The sequence below is a fragment of the Sorghum bicolor genome, chromosome 1 (genome assembly GCF_000003195.3).
Source record: "Sorghum bicolor cultivar BTx623 chromosome 1, Sorghum_bicolor_NCBIv3, whole genome shotgun sequence".
Classification (NCBI taxonomy): domain Eukaryota; kingdom Viridiplantae; phylum Streptophyta; class Magnoliopsida; order Poales; family Poaceae; genus Sorghum; species Sorghum bicolor.
Window position 1 is genome coordinate 25,019,587 of NC_012870.2, and position 16,824 is coordinate 25,036,410.

The 16,824-nt window shown below is 44.4% G+C and overlaps 2 protein-coding genes across 2 annotated transcripts; both read right to left on the minus strand.

Moving 5' to 3' along the window:
- Window positions 1,751–7,330, minus strand: LOC8059436 (probable mixed-linked glucan synthase 7). The gene is made up of 2 exons (XM_021463048.1): window positions 7,088–7,330; window positions 1,751–4,258 (listed from the first exon to the last, which is right to left on the minus strand). Exons 1-2 carry the CDS (start codon window positions 7,234–7,236, stop codon window positions 1,846–1,848), a joined length of 2,562 nt encoding a protein of 853 aa, XP_021318723.1. The 5' UTR covers window positions 7,237–7,330; the 3' UTR covers window positions 1,751–1,845.
- Window positions 13,831–15,427, minus strand: LOC8059437 (protein trichome birefringence-like 19). The gene is made up of 2 exons (XM_002467167.2): window positions 14,906–15,427; window positions 13,831–14,802 (listed from the first exon to the last, which is right to left on the minus strand). Exons 1-2 carry the CDS (start codon window positions 15,395–15,397, stop codon window positions 14,011–14,013), a joined length of 1,284 nt encoding a protein of 427 aa, XP_002467212.1. The 5' UTR covers window positions 15,398–15,427; the 3' UTR covers window positions 13,831–14,010.

Sequence of the window (16,824 nt, forward strand, 5' to 3'; positions counted from 1 at the left end):
GTTGTTTTTGCAGGTTTTTTAAACCTCCCTATTTAGGAGAGGTGCTGCCAAAATTTTTAATTGAGTCTAATCTTTTTGTATTCTTAGATTACTAGATGCAATCTTGAAGTTTCCATATTACTCAAACATGCAATCTCTGCTTCTTTGTGCAGCCTCCGTCTGCGGGTTCGAATCATCCTGCGAATGCGTCACCAGGTGATCAGGCCTTTCCTTCACCATCGTCTCATAGGGTACCTTGATGAGGACTCGTGGTAGGTGATGTGGTTGGACTTTAGCGTGATTTGTGCTTTATAGTTGTGACTTGTGTTTGGATTTGATAAACTTGTTGTAATAAACATGTGAATGATGATGAACATGCTGAGACTTATAATATGGTTGTGATATTATGATTTGTGGTTCATAATTATGGTTGTGATATATTGTGAGAAATTGGATTATGCGTGATATACATATGTGATGGTTGATATATATATATATATAACAAATTAAAAATAAAATTTTCTCTCTTTGCCGAGGGCCTTAGCCATAGCCCTCGGCAAAGAAATTTAGAGAAAAATTTCTGCGTACATTCTTTGCCGAGGGCCTCTTTGTAGCCCTCGGCAAAGAATTTTTTTAAAAAAAATCTGGTCATTTTCTTTGCCGAGAGCCGCTAGAGGAGACCCTCGGCAAAGAGTGGGTCTTTGCCGAGAGCCTCTCTGTAGCCCTCGGCAAAGAATTTTTTGAAAAAAAATTCTGCTCAATTTCTTTGCCGAGGGCCGGAGGTAGAGGCCCTCGGCAAAGACTCCATCCCGAGAAACGACGCCCATGTTAGCCCTCGGCAAAGGCTTTGCCGAATGCCCGATAAACGGCCCTCGACAAAGACCATCTTTGCCGACTAAAAATTTCACGAGAGTCCTTTGCCGAGAGCCACCCTCGGCAAAGCCTTTGCCGAGGGCTTTTGGGCCTTTGCCGAGGGCTTCTGGCCCTCGGCAAAGAGGGCGCGTCCAGTAGTGCATGGGGAAATGACGAGATGAGGTTGGGCGAAGCTTAAGCTTAGTTGGGGGTGGAACAAGGCAGCAGGGCAGCCGATATTGCTTTGTAATTTTTAGCTGTAGAAGATGGAGCATGTGTTGGTTTCGGCTTGACATTGGTTGATTTAGGCCTTGTTTAGATTTGAAATTTTTTGGTCAGTTTAGAAGTCTGACGCACGCGAAAAATTTTAGATGTTTAGTTTGACAAATTTTTTTCTGACACAACTTGGGCTGCATGCAGTTGTAGTTGTCATTAGTGGGTTTGCATAGGAGTGCGTGCATAGTAGCAGATGTCCAAAATTTTGGTCCCAAAATTTTTTAGCCCCGTTTAGTTCTCAGGCCCCAATTTCAAAATTTTTCTCTTTAGGTCAAAATATTTCAAATCTAAACAGGCCCTTAACAATAAAAGAACTTGATAGTCTAGATTAGATGATTAGTTTCCAATCAACAGTCCAATTCAACTTCTCGGTTGGAAACAATAATGAAGGAGGGGAGTGAAAAACTACGACTTTTAAAATGCATAAAGGAGGAGAAAATGATAACTTTTAAAATGTATTATTCACGCGTAACAACGCGGACAAACACCTTTTGTAGTAAAGATCTTGAAATGTTTTTTTATGTAATTAGATTTATAGATTTCGTTCGTCTAAACTATAAGCTATAGCCACATGCATTGTCGTAGACATGAAAAAACTTTGCCTTGTACAACACACAGACATATATCTAATATAGATATAGTAATAACCGGCCGGAGAGTAGTTCACGCACAGCTGTTGTATTTCAAAATTTGCTAGTCATCAGTCAAATAGCAGGCATATTAAAGTACAGAAGAAACTTAAAGTATGCGTACATAGAGGACGAAGCAAAGTAATCGAACGGTGAAGAATGCGACAAGCACGGGGCTCAACGTGTTGCTCCAGCGACCCATGAGCCCCAGGGCGAAGGGGTAGAGATGCACCACCACGTACGCGTTGAACGCCAAAGCGAACACCTCCATTGGGCCGGCATCCCTCCACGACCCCCCTTCCATCATCGCTGCAACCATGGACGTCAGGTTCACCGCTAGCACCATGGCCGTCGGGACCATCAGCACCGTCCACCTCACGGCGTAGAGCTCAGCGAACCTGTCTTTCACACTGGCCGCACCATTGCTCGCCGTCGCACGCTGCTTGGACGTCAACTTGAACGATATCTCCTTCCCGGCCGCGACCTTGAGCGCCACCTGCACCGCCGCCGCCAGGTATGCGCTCGTCGCAGACACCATCCAGAACTGCTGGTTCCGCCACCAGTCGACCAACGCTATGCCGGACCACCTCGCCTCCAGGACGGCCACCATCGCGAGCGTCAGCATCAGAGCCGCCACAAAGGCGATGTACGTGGCAGACGGCGGCCTGATGATTATTGAGAAGAAGGCGCCGCCGCCGGTGGTGGCGGCGTCCTTCCCGGTCCCGGTCCCGGTCACGAGCTGGATCGCCGGGAAGAGGCCGCAGTAGGCTATGAGAAAGATGGAGGTGAACGGGTACACCGTGGTGTTGAGGTACGCCAGGCGCTGCAGCGGGTGCAGCCGGCCGCCGCCGGCGAGGAGGGCGTTGTTGCGGGAGAAGAGTATCTCCAGGGAGCCCGCCGCCCACCGGAGCACCTGGTACAGCCGGTCTGTGAGGTTGATGGGCGCCGTGCCGCGGAACGCGTCCGGCGCGGTGGCGCAGTAGGCGGAGCGCCACCCTCGCCGGTGCATGCAGAAGCTCGTGGCCACGTCCTCTGTCACGCTGCCGTACATCCAGCCGATGTCACGGCCCCACGCCGTCCCGTCCTCGTAGCCGCACGAGACGAGCGCCGTTGCCTCGACGACGGCAGCCGCATCGAACGACGAGGACGCTGGTGGTGAAATACTAACGACCGTGTTCCATTGCTCCGCCTCCGACTCCGGCTGGTTCATCAGGACCGCATGAACCGAGCGAAGGAACGGCGTCGACACGGCCAACTTGTCGGCTTCAGTGCCCTTGCCAGCGTCGTCGCCGTGTGGTCTCCAGAGCGGCGGTTCGACGCCGTATAGCGCCGCCCGGCGAAAGATGCAGCCGGTTCCGACGTAGATGGGTCCCTGAAGGCCGTCGAGACCGAGTTCAGTGCAGTCGAAGAAGACGCGGTTGTGGTTGGCGTACCGGTCGGCGGGGTCGACGCCGTCGAAGCGCTGCGGGAACTGGACGAACGCCACGTCGCTGCCCTCCTCGCCGTCGAGCAGGTGGCAGACGCCGGCGCGGAGAGCCTGCGAGTTGTTCACGTAGTGGTCGCAGTCAAGGTTGAGGAGGAAGGGCGCGTTGGAGAGCACGGCCGAGGCACGGAGCAGCGCGTTCATGGCGCCGGCCTTGCCGTGGTGCACGCGGCCGCGGCGCTTCTCCCGGCACATGTACACGAGCGCTGGAACCCGCACGTCGACGGTGCTGAGGTCCAGATGATTGCCGACACCACCGACGGCGCTGATGGCACCAAGTTCTGGTGTGCTGCCGGGAGTATCGAGTACCAATTCGACAGCTCCGGCATGATCTTCCGCGGTGCCACGCCGCCAGCAGCTTCCATCGGCCAGCGACGACGTCGACCGCTGCTGGCGCCGCAAGTCTCCGGCTTGCAGAGCGTCGATCCGCAGCCGCAGCTCTTCGTACTCCCGGCGCACGCGCCGCCGGTCCCTTGCCAGCTCCGGCCACGCCCTTCCCTTATAGTCACCCCTCCTCGCCTTGACGACGCCATTACTGGCGGCGGCGCCGGGGCTGAAGTAGGCCTCTGGGTTCCTCGGCTCCACCGCGTGCTTCCGGCAGAACGGCACCCACAGTCCAGCGAACCGGGCAGCCTCGGCGACCGTGTCGCGCGTGATCTGAGCGCCACCGTCGTCGGAGACGTAGCAAGTGAGCTTTTCGGCGGGGTAGTCCGCCGCGAGGATGGAGAGGATGGTGTTCACGGTCACCAGCGGCGGCTCCTTCTCGGTGTCGGCGGTGGTCACGAATACATCCATGGCCGGAAGCATCGACTCATCGAGTGCACTGACGTAGACGGTGCGCCGGACAGGCTGCATCTTGGGCAGCTGGTCCAGCACCCACATCAGGGCAAACCAGAGCTCCCCGGCGATGGACACCATCCACATGCCAAGAACTGTACTTTTGTCATCGGTGCCTGTGGAGCTAATCATGGCAAGAGCAGTGCTGATTCGCCACTTGAAGAACATCACGAAGATGCCCATCCGGACGATTATCATGAGCCTACAAACACCATATGCATGGTTTTCGCCACTTAGTTGCCTATGTTTGTCACAAGACTTTTAGTAATTTTTACACACGACTTTTAGTAATTTTTATATTAAGTGCTACCTTATTTACTTGTTTTTAATAGAAACCACTTTGATAATGGTTTTAAAAGAACCCTTTTGATAATTTACAGTCCGTGAAATGTTACCTTATCTATTACTCCCTCTGTTCCAAATTATAAGATATTGTATTTTTTAATATATATAGTTTTTTACTATATATTTAGACATAATCATGTATATATTTATATATGTACACAGCAAGAGTAGGTGCTTATGTTCATAAAGTATTCATGTATGTATGAGCCTCTGCATTTGTACCGTGATTTCTAAAAAAAAATTCATTGTTACTTAGAGTTGAAGAATAAGATTTGTATGTTAAATTGATTTTTGTTAACAAACATGCAAGTAAACTCTCTACAAATGTTGAATTAATCAATTGTAAAGATAAAGGCTAAAATTTTGTGGGCCTTCGCTGCACTAAACTGCACGAGATCTCTCCGGATGTACTCGAGTTGGTTGTATAAGATTGTCGTCTAAAATCAATTGAAAATTCAGACACAACAATATAACAACTCTCCAGGTTATTTTTTCGCCTTATAAGGTCAGTCTTAATGCATAGTTTCATGACACAGTTGTCAAAACTATAAACTGAGCCATATGAGTTTTATGGGATGAAACTCTTCTCTCATCTTATGAAACTCCTTCATTTAATGACCCTACCAAGTCAGCAATTTTGTTTTATGTGGCACCATATTAATGTACATGATACTCTCATGAAACATGTATTGAGACTAGCCTAACAACTCCCTTATTTTTTTTGTCTCCTTGCTTACCTAAAACAATCACATGACCATGCATGCACACGACGCTTTCTTTTTCATTTATCATTTTTCTAATTTCACTTGCTTCTTTAATAGCATGATACCCTGTATTAAAGAAGCACCCATTGTTTCGTATGAAGAGTCTTGCATTAAATTTCATCAAACAAAGAGTTTTGTACAAAATCTCGTCTCTATACTGTAATTTAAAGACCTTATTAGTTTCCTGAAATATAATGCATGTTATGGTGTTAGAAAGTAAAAGTTTATCGAATTCACTTCCAATAATTTTAAGATAAAGTGGGGAGAATTTGATGACAAATTGAGCCGTAAAAAATGCTAAATAATCACGGCACATAATTTTGTTTGCCTGATCAGAAATTAAATAACTCAGTAGGTATAGAGTTTATTAGTGTGAATGCTCATTATTAGTGTGAATGCTAGCAAAATAGAACGTACACGTGTTGTAACTTCGCCTAGTATGACCAAATTTCAGAATTGTCTATTAATATATTTTAGCGGTGAAAAAAGGTTACTCCATCCGTCATGAAATACAAGGTGCTCTAGAAATTTTATTACAAATTATAAAATAAAACAATTGAGAAATGGCACATGTGTAACCCTATAATAACTATATAGAGATAACTTGTTCTTACCATATTTTAAACCTGATGATAGACATTAATGGTAGTTATGCATGTGATGGGTGCTAAGTTAATATTCATCTAAAACACCTTATAATTTGGAACAAATTTTGAATGCTTTATATTTCAGAACAGAGGGATTAAGTAGAATGCATTTGTGCAGGTTATCTACCTATCATATATAAAAGTACTACACCCTAGCATGGCGCCATGAGTTTTGATGTAATGGTGTTGTGTATATGCACATGCCTATAAGGGCATGTCCACAAGATTTTGTATCCACTCTCTTATACCTAAAAAGTAGCATTTTAGGAGATAAAAGTGTTGTATCAGGTGTGTTTGGATCAGGGAGCTAATCATTAGACCCTGATTTTGGGTACCAATTAAAAATCCTAAATGTGAGATAATTCTAGGCTAATAAGAGCTAATAAAGGTTAATTGGTGGTTAGAATCCATTAGCCCATAATTAGCTCATGTTGATCCATACAACCATGAGCTCTTATATCTATAATTTTTAGGAGAACTCATAAAAGAAACATCATTTCTCCTAAATAAAGGAGACAATTCTCCATCTCTAAAGAAATATAAGAGATAGATTTTGTGTAATCTGCTACAATATGCTCTCTTATATCCTAAATTGATTTTAAGATACTCTCTTAAAATAACTTATTAGTGATGCAATATAAGAGATCTAGTGAAGATGATAAGCTCTTTCCCTATATATCATGCAAGCGCTATCCCTTGCCCTTACTTATATATCCTTGGTGTTGTTTATATTCTGTATATTTTTGGTGCTGTGTAATATTTCTGCAATTAGAATCTCCAGTGGTCTAGATGTGAAATAGGTTTAAAAAATAGATAAAAATTAAAAAAAATACTCAAATTATAAGATGTTTTAGTTTTCTTTGAAGTCAAACTTCTTCAATTTTGATCAGTCTTCTGACACGTGCACAAACATATTTATAACATCAAAATGAGATTAATTAGACACAACACTCATGAATATTTTTTATTATACATTTATTTGATATTTTAGATGTTAATATATTTTTAAATAAACTCAGTCAAAGTTAGAAAAATTTGACTTAGAGCAAGTCCAAAACTACGTACACATTTGACACTGATAGAGAGTATATAGTTTACTTTTAACCAAATGTGCCCCTGCCTCCCTGAGAGACTTCTATAAATACAGTTTTGATGGAATCTATTAAAGAAATATGAAAGCAAGTCCCCTCTATTTCTAATTATGAAAACCCACAGCTTGTAGTTGTTGATACAAACACCAACATGTTTGAATAAATGTGTTACTATTATTATTACCTGTATAGCTTGATGGTAATTGTAGAAAGTTTTGTGGTCCGGACAAGCAACAATCTCTCGACACTAGCCGACTTCTTCACATCTTTCCTCGATTCCTTGTCATCAGAGGTGCCATAGACATTGTTCTTGGTTATATATGTCGTCGACATAGTCTCACTACTGGTCAAGCCCTATTGCATTGTTCTTGACAAGAAGGATGCTGTTTGGATGCAACCCCCTATATATGGAGGATTGCTGGATTGGTCATTCGCCCACAGTTGCTGATTTCTGATTCGATCGGCTTTAATTAACTTTATTTATACTTGCATTGGTTTTCATACTTATCCTAGCCTATTGTCACATTTTCTTTTTTTTTTGCAACTGGTGGCAATATTTTATTCCTATCCCACCAAATTATGCATGAATTTTATATACACATGCTTAGTTGTCCACTACAAAAATGAGCTCATCAATTAAGTTCCATGATGCGCTTCACGCGTGGGCTGGTAGCCTAATACACTCGAGCACTAAATTCCATCGGTTAGTCTCTAGCCACTATTGTACTAAGGTTATTCGTAAGTCCCCGTCACCATGCATGAGTCACAGTTTGGCAGCCATGCACTACGTACTATAAATTAAACATAATTTCTAGAGATGTGGCCGTCTCTAATACTTTTTGTCACACGTGGTTTCGAAAGTCCAGCGAACAGAGGAGGGAGGGGGCTCAGGCCTCTTATGAGTTATGAACCACCTTTAAAAATTAATTTCTAGGGTGTGATTTGTAATATCAACAAGTAGAGAATTTTTAGAAATAGACCCACATTAGGAACCGAACCACATATAGAAAATATTTTTCGAAGACGATGTTTAGTAAGGTGACCTATCTATAGAAATCGTTGTTCTAAAATAATTTTATAACATTCTGAAATGAGTTTAGATGAAGACATGCTTTATACCAAAATTGTAGAGCTCAATGAAATATATTGTAGATAACAACTATTTCATTTCAGATTTTTTAGTGGCCCAAATACCCGTTATAAGTTCTTAGATATTTAAACTCAATTTTTTTAAATTTTCAAGAGACCTCGGATATATACAGACACCATTATAAAAGTGTTGTAGTACCCGTTGAGATATAAAACTTTTTAGTTTACAATATTTAAATTTGACATCGTTTATAGGAGCAAATATCTTTTACAAGCAAATATCTATTTAAAAACTAAATATTGATTTCTTTTTTATTTCTAGAGATATGGGCCATAAAGTAGCTCACCTCTAAAAAATGATTCCTAGAGAGGTGTCGTAAAGAGCCCAACCTCTCGAAATGATTTCTAGAAATAGGCCATAAAGAGACTTGGCACGATTTTTTGGCTTAGTTGCATTGGTTCTTGACTGTTGGAGCATTCACTGACACTGTTGTTGATCCAATGGCTAGCCACTATGGGCAAGACACATGTAGTCAAAAGGCTCATTGCTAGGTCATTCAATGAACTTAGGCCAAAAACTCTATTTGATAGAGGGATCTATTTATATCATTCCAACCGTTTTAAAAATAATCCTTTGGCACATTGGACGGCTGTGGTGACAATCAGAGGTGACTTCTTTTGCAAGACACTAGAGACGACTCAATCAGGAGCCGCCTCTAACCAAAAAAGCGTATAATTGTTGAAAATTGTTTTTTAGTACTGTAGACCTTGCTTTTGGCTTCTGACTTTTAGCTTTTTCAAATGGGTGAAAATAGAGAGACATATTTCATAGTTGTTTCAAAGGGTGATGGGTTTAATAGTTGTTTCAACCAAATAGCTCATAACATTTTCACATCACATAGCTCAGAGCAGCTTTTAATTTCTATAGCTCACATCTCGCAACATCTTTTTGGTGTCTCACAACTGAACAAAAACGTGATCTAAAAAACAACTGAACAAAAACACTATTTTTCGTACACTTGTGCAGCTCTAGATAAGCACATAACTATTTTTTATGCTCTAATCGATATTTACCAACTGCCAGATATAAAATTGGTGAAATAATGCTATATTAAATAAATTATCTCTCATGCCTGGTGGTACCAACGAAAGAAAATATCTTCCATATAGGTGATCACTAGGACGAGCATTTCTGCTGTAGTGGTCTTAGACGGTTGTTCTTTTTCAATTTGTCGTCTACATATGGGATCCATGTCATTTGTACCGAGTTTGTCTTCACCAAATACACATCTCATTTGTTCATGAGAATAGTTTTGTTCTTATGAAGCTGGTAGTGCTAGCACACTAATAACTGGATATGGATCTTATAATTAAGAGATGCAGGGTTACAAGCATATCGCGTGACATACTGCTTGCTTGGAACCCACTGTTCACGATGATCTTGATCAGCATTATCTACTCATAAGGATGATGCATGCAAGCAATTCAATTAGCAATCCTCCATCCTTTCAGATACCTAGAGAACTTGCACTGGGCAATCTAGTTGTGACGTACGCCTCAGTTTAACTTACTTCTCCCTCCATCCCAAATTGTAAGTCATTCTAAGAATTTTGGAGAGTCAAACTTTTCAAAGTTTGACCAAATTTATATGATAAAATAATTATTATTATGATACCAACTAAATATCATTAGATTGTTTCTTAATTATATTTTCATAGTATACTCACTTTACGTTACAAATCTTAGTATTTCACTCTATAATTTTGGTCAAACGCGAAAATGCTTTAACTCTCCAAGATTCTTGGAATGACTTACAATTTGGGATGGAGGGAGTATTTTTTAGAGTGCAGTGTGACGTGTGTGGGCGTTGTGTGTGTTCTGACTGAGTAAATTAAATATGTATCTTTTTTACTGGTTGATATGATTATTCTATGTTTCTGCTATTTTTTTGGGAGGAAACTAAAGCAGGAATCGGACTTATTAGTTCATATTTAGTTGCATCAATCTGCATTTAATTTTTGAACTGTTGATACTGGTTGATATGATTATTCTATGTTTCTGCTATTTTTTTGGGGAGGAAACTAAAGCAGGAATCGGACTTATTAGTTCATATTGGGTTGCATCAATCTGCGTTTAATTTTTGAACTGTTGATATGGTTATATGTTTTTGGTAACTTTTTGAAAGAAAAATATAGTTATTAATTAAGCTGCATGCACCGCGACTAGTTCTAATTAAAAGCCTTTCTAACTAAAAAAACTTAAGCTAATTAAGGCTTTGTTTAGTTCGCAAAATTTTTGTTTTGGGTACTGTAGCATTTCGTTTTTATTTGACAAACATTGTCCAATCACAGAGTAACTAGGCTCAAAAGATTCGTCTCACAAATTACAGGTAGCTGTGCAGTTAGTTTTTATTTTTGTCCATATTTAATGTTCCATGCATGCGACCAAAGATTCGATTTGACGGGGAATCTTGAAAATTTTTGCGAACTAAACAAGGCCTAGTAAAGAAAGGTGGACAATTCACTTATAACAACACTCTCCCATGTTAAAAAAAACAACAACGCTGTCTCCCTACCGGGTGCTCTTCATATAGGAGTACATAATAAGCAGTATAAAGCACTATAAAGCTAATTCTTGTCTCTCTATGGAATCCATGCTGTCATTTGTACTGAATTCCTCTACCAAATGTATATCTCATTTGGTCCTGAGAATAATCTGTTCTTATGAAGCTGCTTGTTCTAGCACACTACCTGATATGGATCTTAATTAAGAGATGCAGAGTACAAGCATATCGCGTGACATACACATATCTGCTTGCTTGCAACCTGCTGCACTTGCGCATTGCGCATGTTTACAGCTTCATTGCGCATGTGCTTCCAAAGTTTCCAGATGTATCAACGATATCTGAGGACAGGTGGACCTGCTACCACAAGCAAGTACTGCACCAAATGATGACAGTGACGGCTCTGAGAGTGAGACACCGACATTCAGGTTTTATTTCATTCACTGTGTCGGACTTTGCTGGGTATTACTTGCTACTATTAGGCTTGTGCTGTCAGTACCTGTTTTATTCACCAACTAGATGTTTAGAACGCGTTTTCAAATGTGCTAGAGGAGGATGTTTACATGAGATAACGATAACCCCCTGGGTAGAAAGATAAAATCTTACCGCATTATGTGTGTAAGCTCGATAAGTCTCTCGTCTATGGCCCTCGAACCTATATTCTCGGTTCAGCCACAAACTTCAAAAGCATGGTTTTCATGCTTCAAAATAGTCGCTATGCTGATGATCAAGCAGATGGGATTCATCAACGGGAAAACGAGGCCTTTCACGAAAGCCAAATCCCTATGACAGCATTTTCATGGACCAGCTCAACCCCTCACATCCTGAGGTGATGCAACAACCTCTTCCCGGACCCACAGGGAGAGGGCCAAGGCGCCACACGCAAGGGGCGCGGCGTGCCTTTATCGCAGCAATGGCTAGGTAGCATGATTAGTGAGCAATAGCTCATGTTCTCCTTCTGTTAGGGAGGGCAGAGCCAATTACAAAACACTTTTCCCTCTAGTGTGCCATTCGTGACGCGTCATTGTAACTTTCACTATTTCTCAATCTTAATATAATGATGCACAAACCTTTTGCATATTCAAGAAAAAAACTGACACTTCTCTTTCTTCTTCAAGCAAGGTGATATTGTTATCTAACTTTTTTAGTATATGTTGACAATACTCCTTCCATTCTAATATATAATTAAAGGCGTAATCACTTTTTATTCATATCCCATAATATAAGGCATGTTTTCTCTAGCTACACATACATCTTGTAGTGTTCAAAGAGAGAATTAAATGTATTTTTGGTGTTTGAACTAGAGGTGGTTACGCCTTATATACTAGGATAGAGAGAGTAGTATTGGTGTATTCAGTTCTAGCAATAAGGCAGTTGTAATATTATTGGGCAAGCTCTGTGACGATTTTGCACTTAAGGATCTTGGTCCCCTACATACATTATTTTATTGGAATTGAAGTATCGGCCTCTTCTGGTGAGCTATTGCTCTTACGCGGTCCAAATACGCACGGGAATTGTGTTGTATCGAGCTAGCTTGAAAGATTGTAAGGCAGTCTATACTCCCATGTCCCTTTTAGAAAAGCTTGTCGCTCGCTAATGTGGGAGATCTTTTGGACACAAACACTGCTCTAAGATATCGAAGTATTGTTGGTGGGTTGCAATAACTCTTCACTCGTTTCCGTTGATTTCAATGAAAATGAGGAAGATTCCTTGTCTCAAAAAAAAATCTTCACTTGTCTGGACATTGCTTTTGCAGTCAATAAAGTATGTCCATATCTTCATTATTGTCCTATGTAATCACTATATTTCCGTTAAGCGAATTTTGTGTTATATAAGAGCAAATATAACAGCAGGCTGTAAGCCGGCTAAATATCGATGTGGAGAAAAGAAGAGAGGAGAGATAGTAGAAGTGGGTTGTAAAGCCGGCTCAGGCACAAGAACCAAAAAAGTTTGTGAGAAAGACAAGTGAACCATTTATTAATAGTGATGAACTAACCACTATATGAGTGAGCTGCAAGAATACTGTGAAAAACCTTACAGCTAGGAGCCTACTATATTGCCTTGCTCTAATAAGTGCCACTATTGATTTTGGTTTAAAAATTTTTGTATCCAAACTCGATACTTGGTTGTGTCTTTTCTAATGCTAATTGGGTTGGATGATACGATGATAGAAGATCTACAGGGAGATTTTCTATTTATTTGGGATCAAAACTTATATCTTCAAGTGCTTGGAAACAGGCAACTCTTTCCAAGTCTAGCACTGAAGTAGAGTAAGGCTCTTTGCTAATGCAACAACAGAAGTATTTTGGCTGCAAACATTACTTAATTAATGAGTCTTTGGTATAATAATATTGGTGCAATATATTTGTCGGTTAATCCCGTGTTCCATGCTAGGACCAAGAATATTGAAGTAGACTATCAATTTGTAACAGAATGTGTTTGTAAGAAGCTGCAAAATATCAGAATCATATCTAGCGCGATGATCAAGTGGCCATTGGGTTTAACGAAGCTCAATTAGTTAACAAGCTACATGAATTTAGAAACAATCTCAACTTGTTTAAGTTATGATTGAGGAGGGACTGTTGAAGTATGTCATGTGTATTGGGTCTTATATATATTAGTGTATATTTGGCTAGTGCTAGTAATCGAACTAAGAAGCACCATGAATAGAATCGGTCATGAACCGATCACTTTTCCTGTATATACAGAAACGTGACCCAGCGCGCCATGTCACCTCCTTCGCCTCGATCGACTGCTTTCCCCCCATCGGGCCTGCCTTTGCACCAAGCCGACTCCTGCCCCCACTGACTGCCTCGGGCCCCTTTGTTCATGTATACAGAAACGCGACCCCAGCGCGCCACGTCACCTCCTTTCCCCCCATCGGGCTTGCCCCTGCACAAGCCGCCTCCTGTCCGTGCTGACCGCCCTGGGTCTGTCCTAACAAAAAAAAAAAAAACCATATCGACCCTTGAACCTTCATCCACTACCACGTCCATGCGCGCCACGTCCAGCCGCCTAGAGGCAGCGCCGCCGCATCTAACCGCTCGGAGGTGTTGCCGTCTTCGTCCCCGCCCTTCGGCCGACCCCCGCTGCGGTCACCTCCGGCAGCCGCTAGCGTCCGCATCTGCCGTGGCTTCAGGCTACCCCAGCAGTGCTCACCTCGACAACCACCGTCGTCCGCAGCGAAATTTTGGCTTATACTGATCAGGTTGATGTTGAAATATTATGAGAGGAAAATACTGTTTTTTTCGCTGAAAGTAATGCTGAAGTAGTCCTGAACATTCAATCTTACAACGTGTGTTTATCTGTATGTATCCCATATATCCATCCGATGATCGTACATTATGTACGAACTGCCATATAGTACACACTTATTCATCAAAAAAATATAGTACACACTTTACACAGTCACACTGGGTTGGCGTTTATTAGTTGTTCAAATGATTGATGATCATCTATTTCAACATATGGAGCAGCATGTCGTTCCAAGTATCAATGGCCCCGGGCAGGCACCAGTGCACGCAGTCGTTGTGCAGGGTGAAGTGCTTCTCCGGCGTCCATCCCCGGTACTTGCTCGGGTGCGCGTCCGCACGCAGCACCATGGCTTCCGTCGTGTCCATCAGCAGCATCCTCACCTTGCCGCCACTGTCCGTCGCCGCCTTCGCCGCCGACGCCAACTCCTCCACCTGCAGCGCGCGGAAATCACGCTCGAAGCCCTCGACACTCTTCTCGCCACGCCCGTACGGCGCCGTCCGGACGCAGTCGCCATCCCCGTTCCACTCCCCGCCCTCGTACTGCGACGGGTCCACGGTGCGCAGCAGCGCCGTGCCGCGGAAGAACCGGCGGCCGCCGTCGTCGGCGGCGGCGCCGCCGCCGGACAGCGCCCGCAGCGCGGTTCGCGTGGCCATGCGCAGCGCGTAGCGCAGCGTGAGGTCCGTCACGTTGGGCAGCTTGCAGTAGTGGCAGCCGACGAGCCGCCCTGCCTCGTACAGCATGGACGGGCGGTAGAACCAGCTCGACGCCGACACCACGACGTAGTCCAACTCCGCGACGTGCGCCGCCCACACGTCGTCCGGCTCGTCGAGGTAGAGGTTCCAGAGGCCCGTGTGCGCTGGCCCGTCCTCGTCGATCTGCTCGTGCCGGACAAGGTATGGCGCCCAGAAGTGGGACAAGGTGAAGTTGTAGTCGCCGTAGTAGTACACGGTGTGCTTGCTGCTAAGCCAGGTCGTTGTCGTAGGCTCCGCGGCCTGCATCATCACATATATGCATGATCTCAATATACAGCTAGCTAGTAGATCGGCGATGAGCTATCGATCGATCGAGATCGACGAGCGATGGAGATGAACTCACTCTTGTCAAGAGGCAGATGAGGGAGTCCTTTTGGTTCCTGCCGAGGGAGTCGCCGACGAAGGCAAGGGACTTGCCCCTCATCATGTGGAGGAAGCGCCATGGGTTGAAGCGGGGCAGGTCGCAGCCGTCAGGGCGCCACCGCCAGTTGACGAAGCCCAGGTCGGGCTTGCCGTACCTGATGCAGTCGTAGTGCTCGTGGATCACCTTGCAGGTGTCGTTGGTGTAGTAGGGTGCGTCCGGGTCCGGCACCCACTCGCCCCTGAAAATGTCACAGCTGCCGTCGTCGTCACCGCCTCCTCGCTGTCTGGTGCTGGGTCTGCGAGACAGCAGCGGCTTGGGGGGGAATGGAAGAAGGTTCCGTCGGTTTGGGAGGCTGAGATACACGTCCCAAGCTACGAGACCTGCCAGGACCAGGAGAAGGGACACGATGAAGCATCTGCTGCTGCAGCGCTGCTGCTTGGTGTTATTGGTGGTGTGGAGAAGAGACCTCATGGCACACTAGACTACACACATTTGATTTAGCCTCCCCGGGTGCGCAGGCATGTTTATATATATGTAGCAGTGCATTTTGGCCACGTTTTAATTGGGCGTGCACGACAAGGTAGAAGAGACGACTGGTGGTGCTGTTTTGTGATGTATGCTATCACCAGCTGCATGAGTCGATCATCGTCAGCTGTGTTCGGTAGTTTACAACAAATCCTCAACCATCCATGATAGAGAGGATGATTGCATTGGTTCGCTAGAAATGGTGTTAATTAATTATATGTTATATATAAAGTTTATTCGAACGTATGTGCATGCAGTGCAGAAGTGGGCTGCACACTAAGGGCATGTACAACGGCGTCCCTTTCGTCGTCTCTAGGTTGCCGTTTTTGCAAAAACCACCCTCAAATGCCTTGGAGACGGTCATCCCGTCGCCTCGCGAGGGGACAGCAAGGGCCTGTGCTCCGAGGTTGAATCGTGGGCTAAAGCAGCGCTGTAGGAGTCATCTTATCGTCGACGACGGATGCGGATCCCGCACGGGTGCACGCAAAATCTAGTATACGCGCGCGTTGGAGGATGCTGTGTGCTCTGGCTACCGCAAGCAGCGGGGTCGAGCTCCACCGCGCCGTGGGCTGCGCGCGGCAACCTCCGCCGCGGCCGCCGCGAGCCACGCTGCAGGTTGCGCGCGACGACCTTCGCCCTGCTGCCATGGGACGCACGGCCAGCTCCGTCACACTGCGGGCTGCGCACCAGCAAGCTCCGCGCTGGCCGCGGTGAACCTCTTGCTAGGTAGCTTGCTACCAGTAATTTCACGGATAAGATGCTCGGTGGATCTGGAGCGCGTGTGGTGTCCTGAGATTTGCATGAGTTCACTTGTAGAGTAAATTACTTGCTTTCTAGTGAAATAGTGTGTGCTGTGTTCAGTGTATCTTCAACTGGCTTGGGCGAAAGCAGAAACTCAGTTCGTGATGATAGAATTTTCTTTGTAACTGTTGCTATTTTTTAGAAAGCTATGACAACCTCTAACTGAATAACAACTTTCTTTCTTGTGAATTTTTTCTAGGATTTTTTTTCTCAATTACCTGATGCTATTAGTTACTTGAATGCTACTAGTTACCTGGAATGCTTGTGAGAGTTATCTAAATACTAGTCATGCCATTTTTGTATTATGAAAACTACATGTCTCCCCTTCCGCATTAGTGAGTGTGAACTGCAGCACTAGCACTACTACAGAATGAGGCATTGGTCGATGCCCAAAATGGCCAAAAACCTCGGCCATTTTGCGGCCCTGGGTCACGAACCGGTGCTAAAGGGTCCTGCCCAACGGCTACTGACAGGTGCTGTCGGGGCAGATACCCTTTAGCACCGGCCAGAGCCACGGTCCGAGGCAAACCCTTTAGCACCGGTTTTTTTACAAACCGGTGCTAAAGGGTAAC

What these genes read in the sequence shown, in the direction of transcription:
- LOC8059437 (XM_002467167.2), bottom strand. Translation starts at nt 15,397, where the DNA reads ATGAGGTCTCTTCTCCACACCACCAATAACACCAAGCAGCAGCGCTGC. An exon ending in TCATCTGCCTCTTGACAAGA is followed by an intron (nt 14,803 to 14,905) that starts GTGAGTTCATCT and finishes GTGATGATGCAG; the next exon opens with GCCGCGGAGCCTACGACAAC.
- LOC8059436 (XM_021463048.1), bottom strand. Translation starts at nt 7,236, where the DNA reads ATGTCGACGACATATATAACCAAGAACAATGTCTATGGCACCTCTGAT. An exon ending in ATTACCATCAAGCTATACAG is followed by an intron (nt 4,259 to 7,087) that starts GTAATAATAATA and finishes TGGTGTTTGTAG; the next exon opens with GCTCATGATAATCGTCCGGA.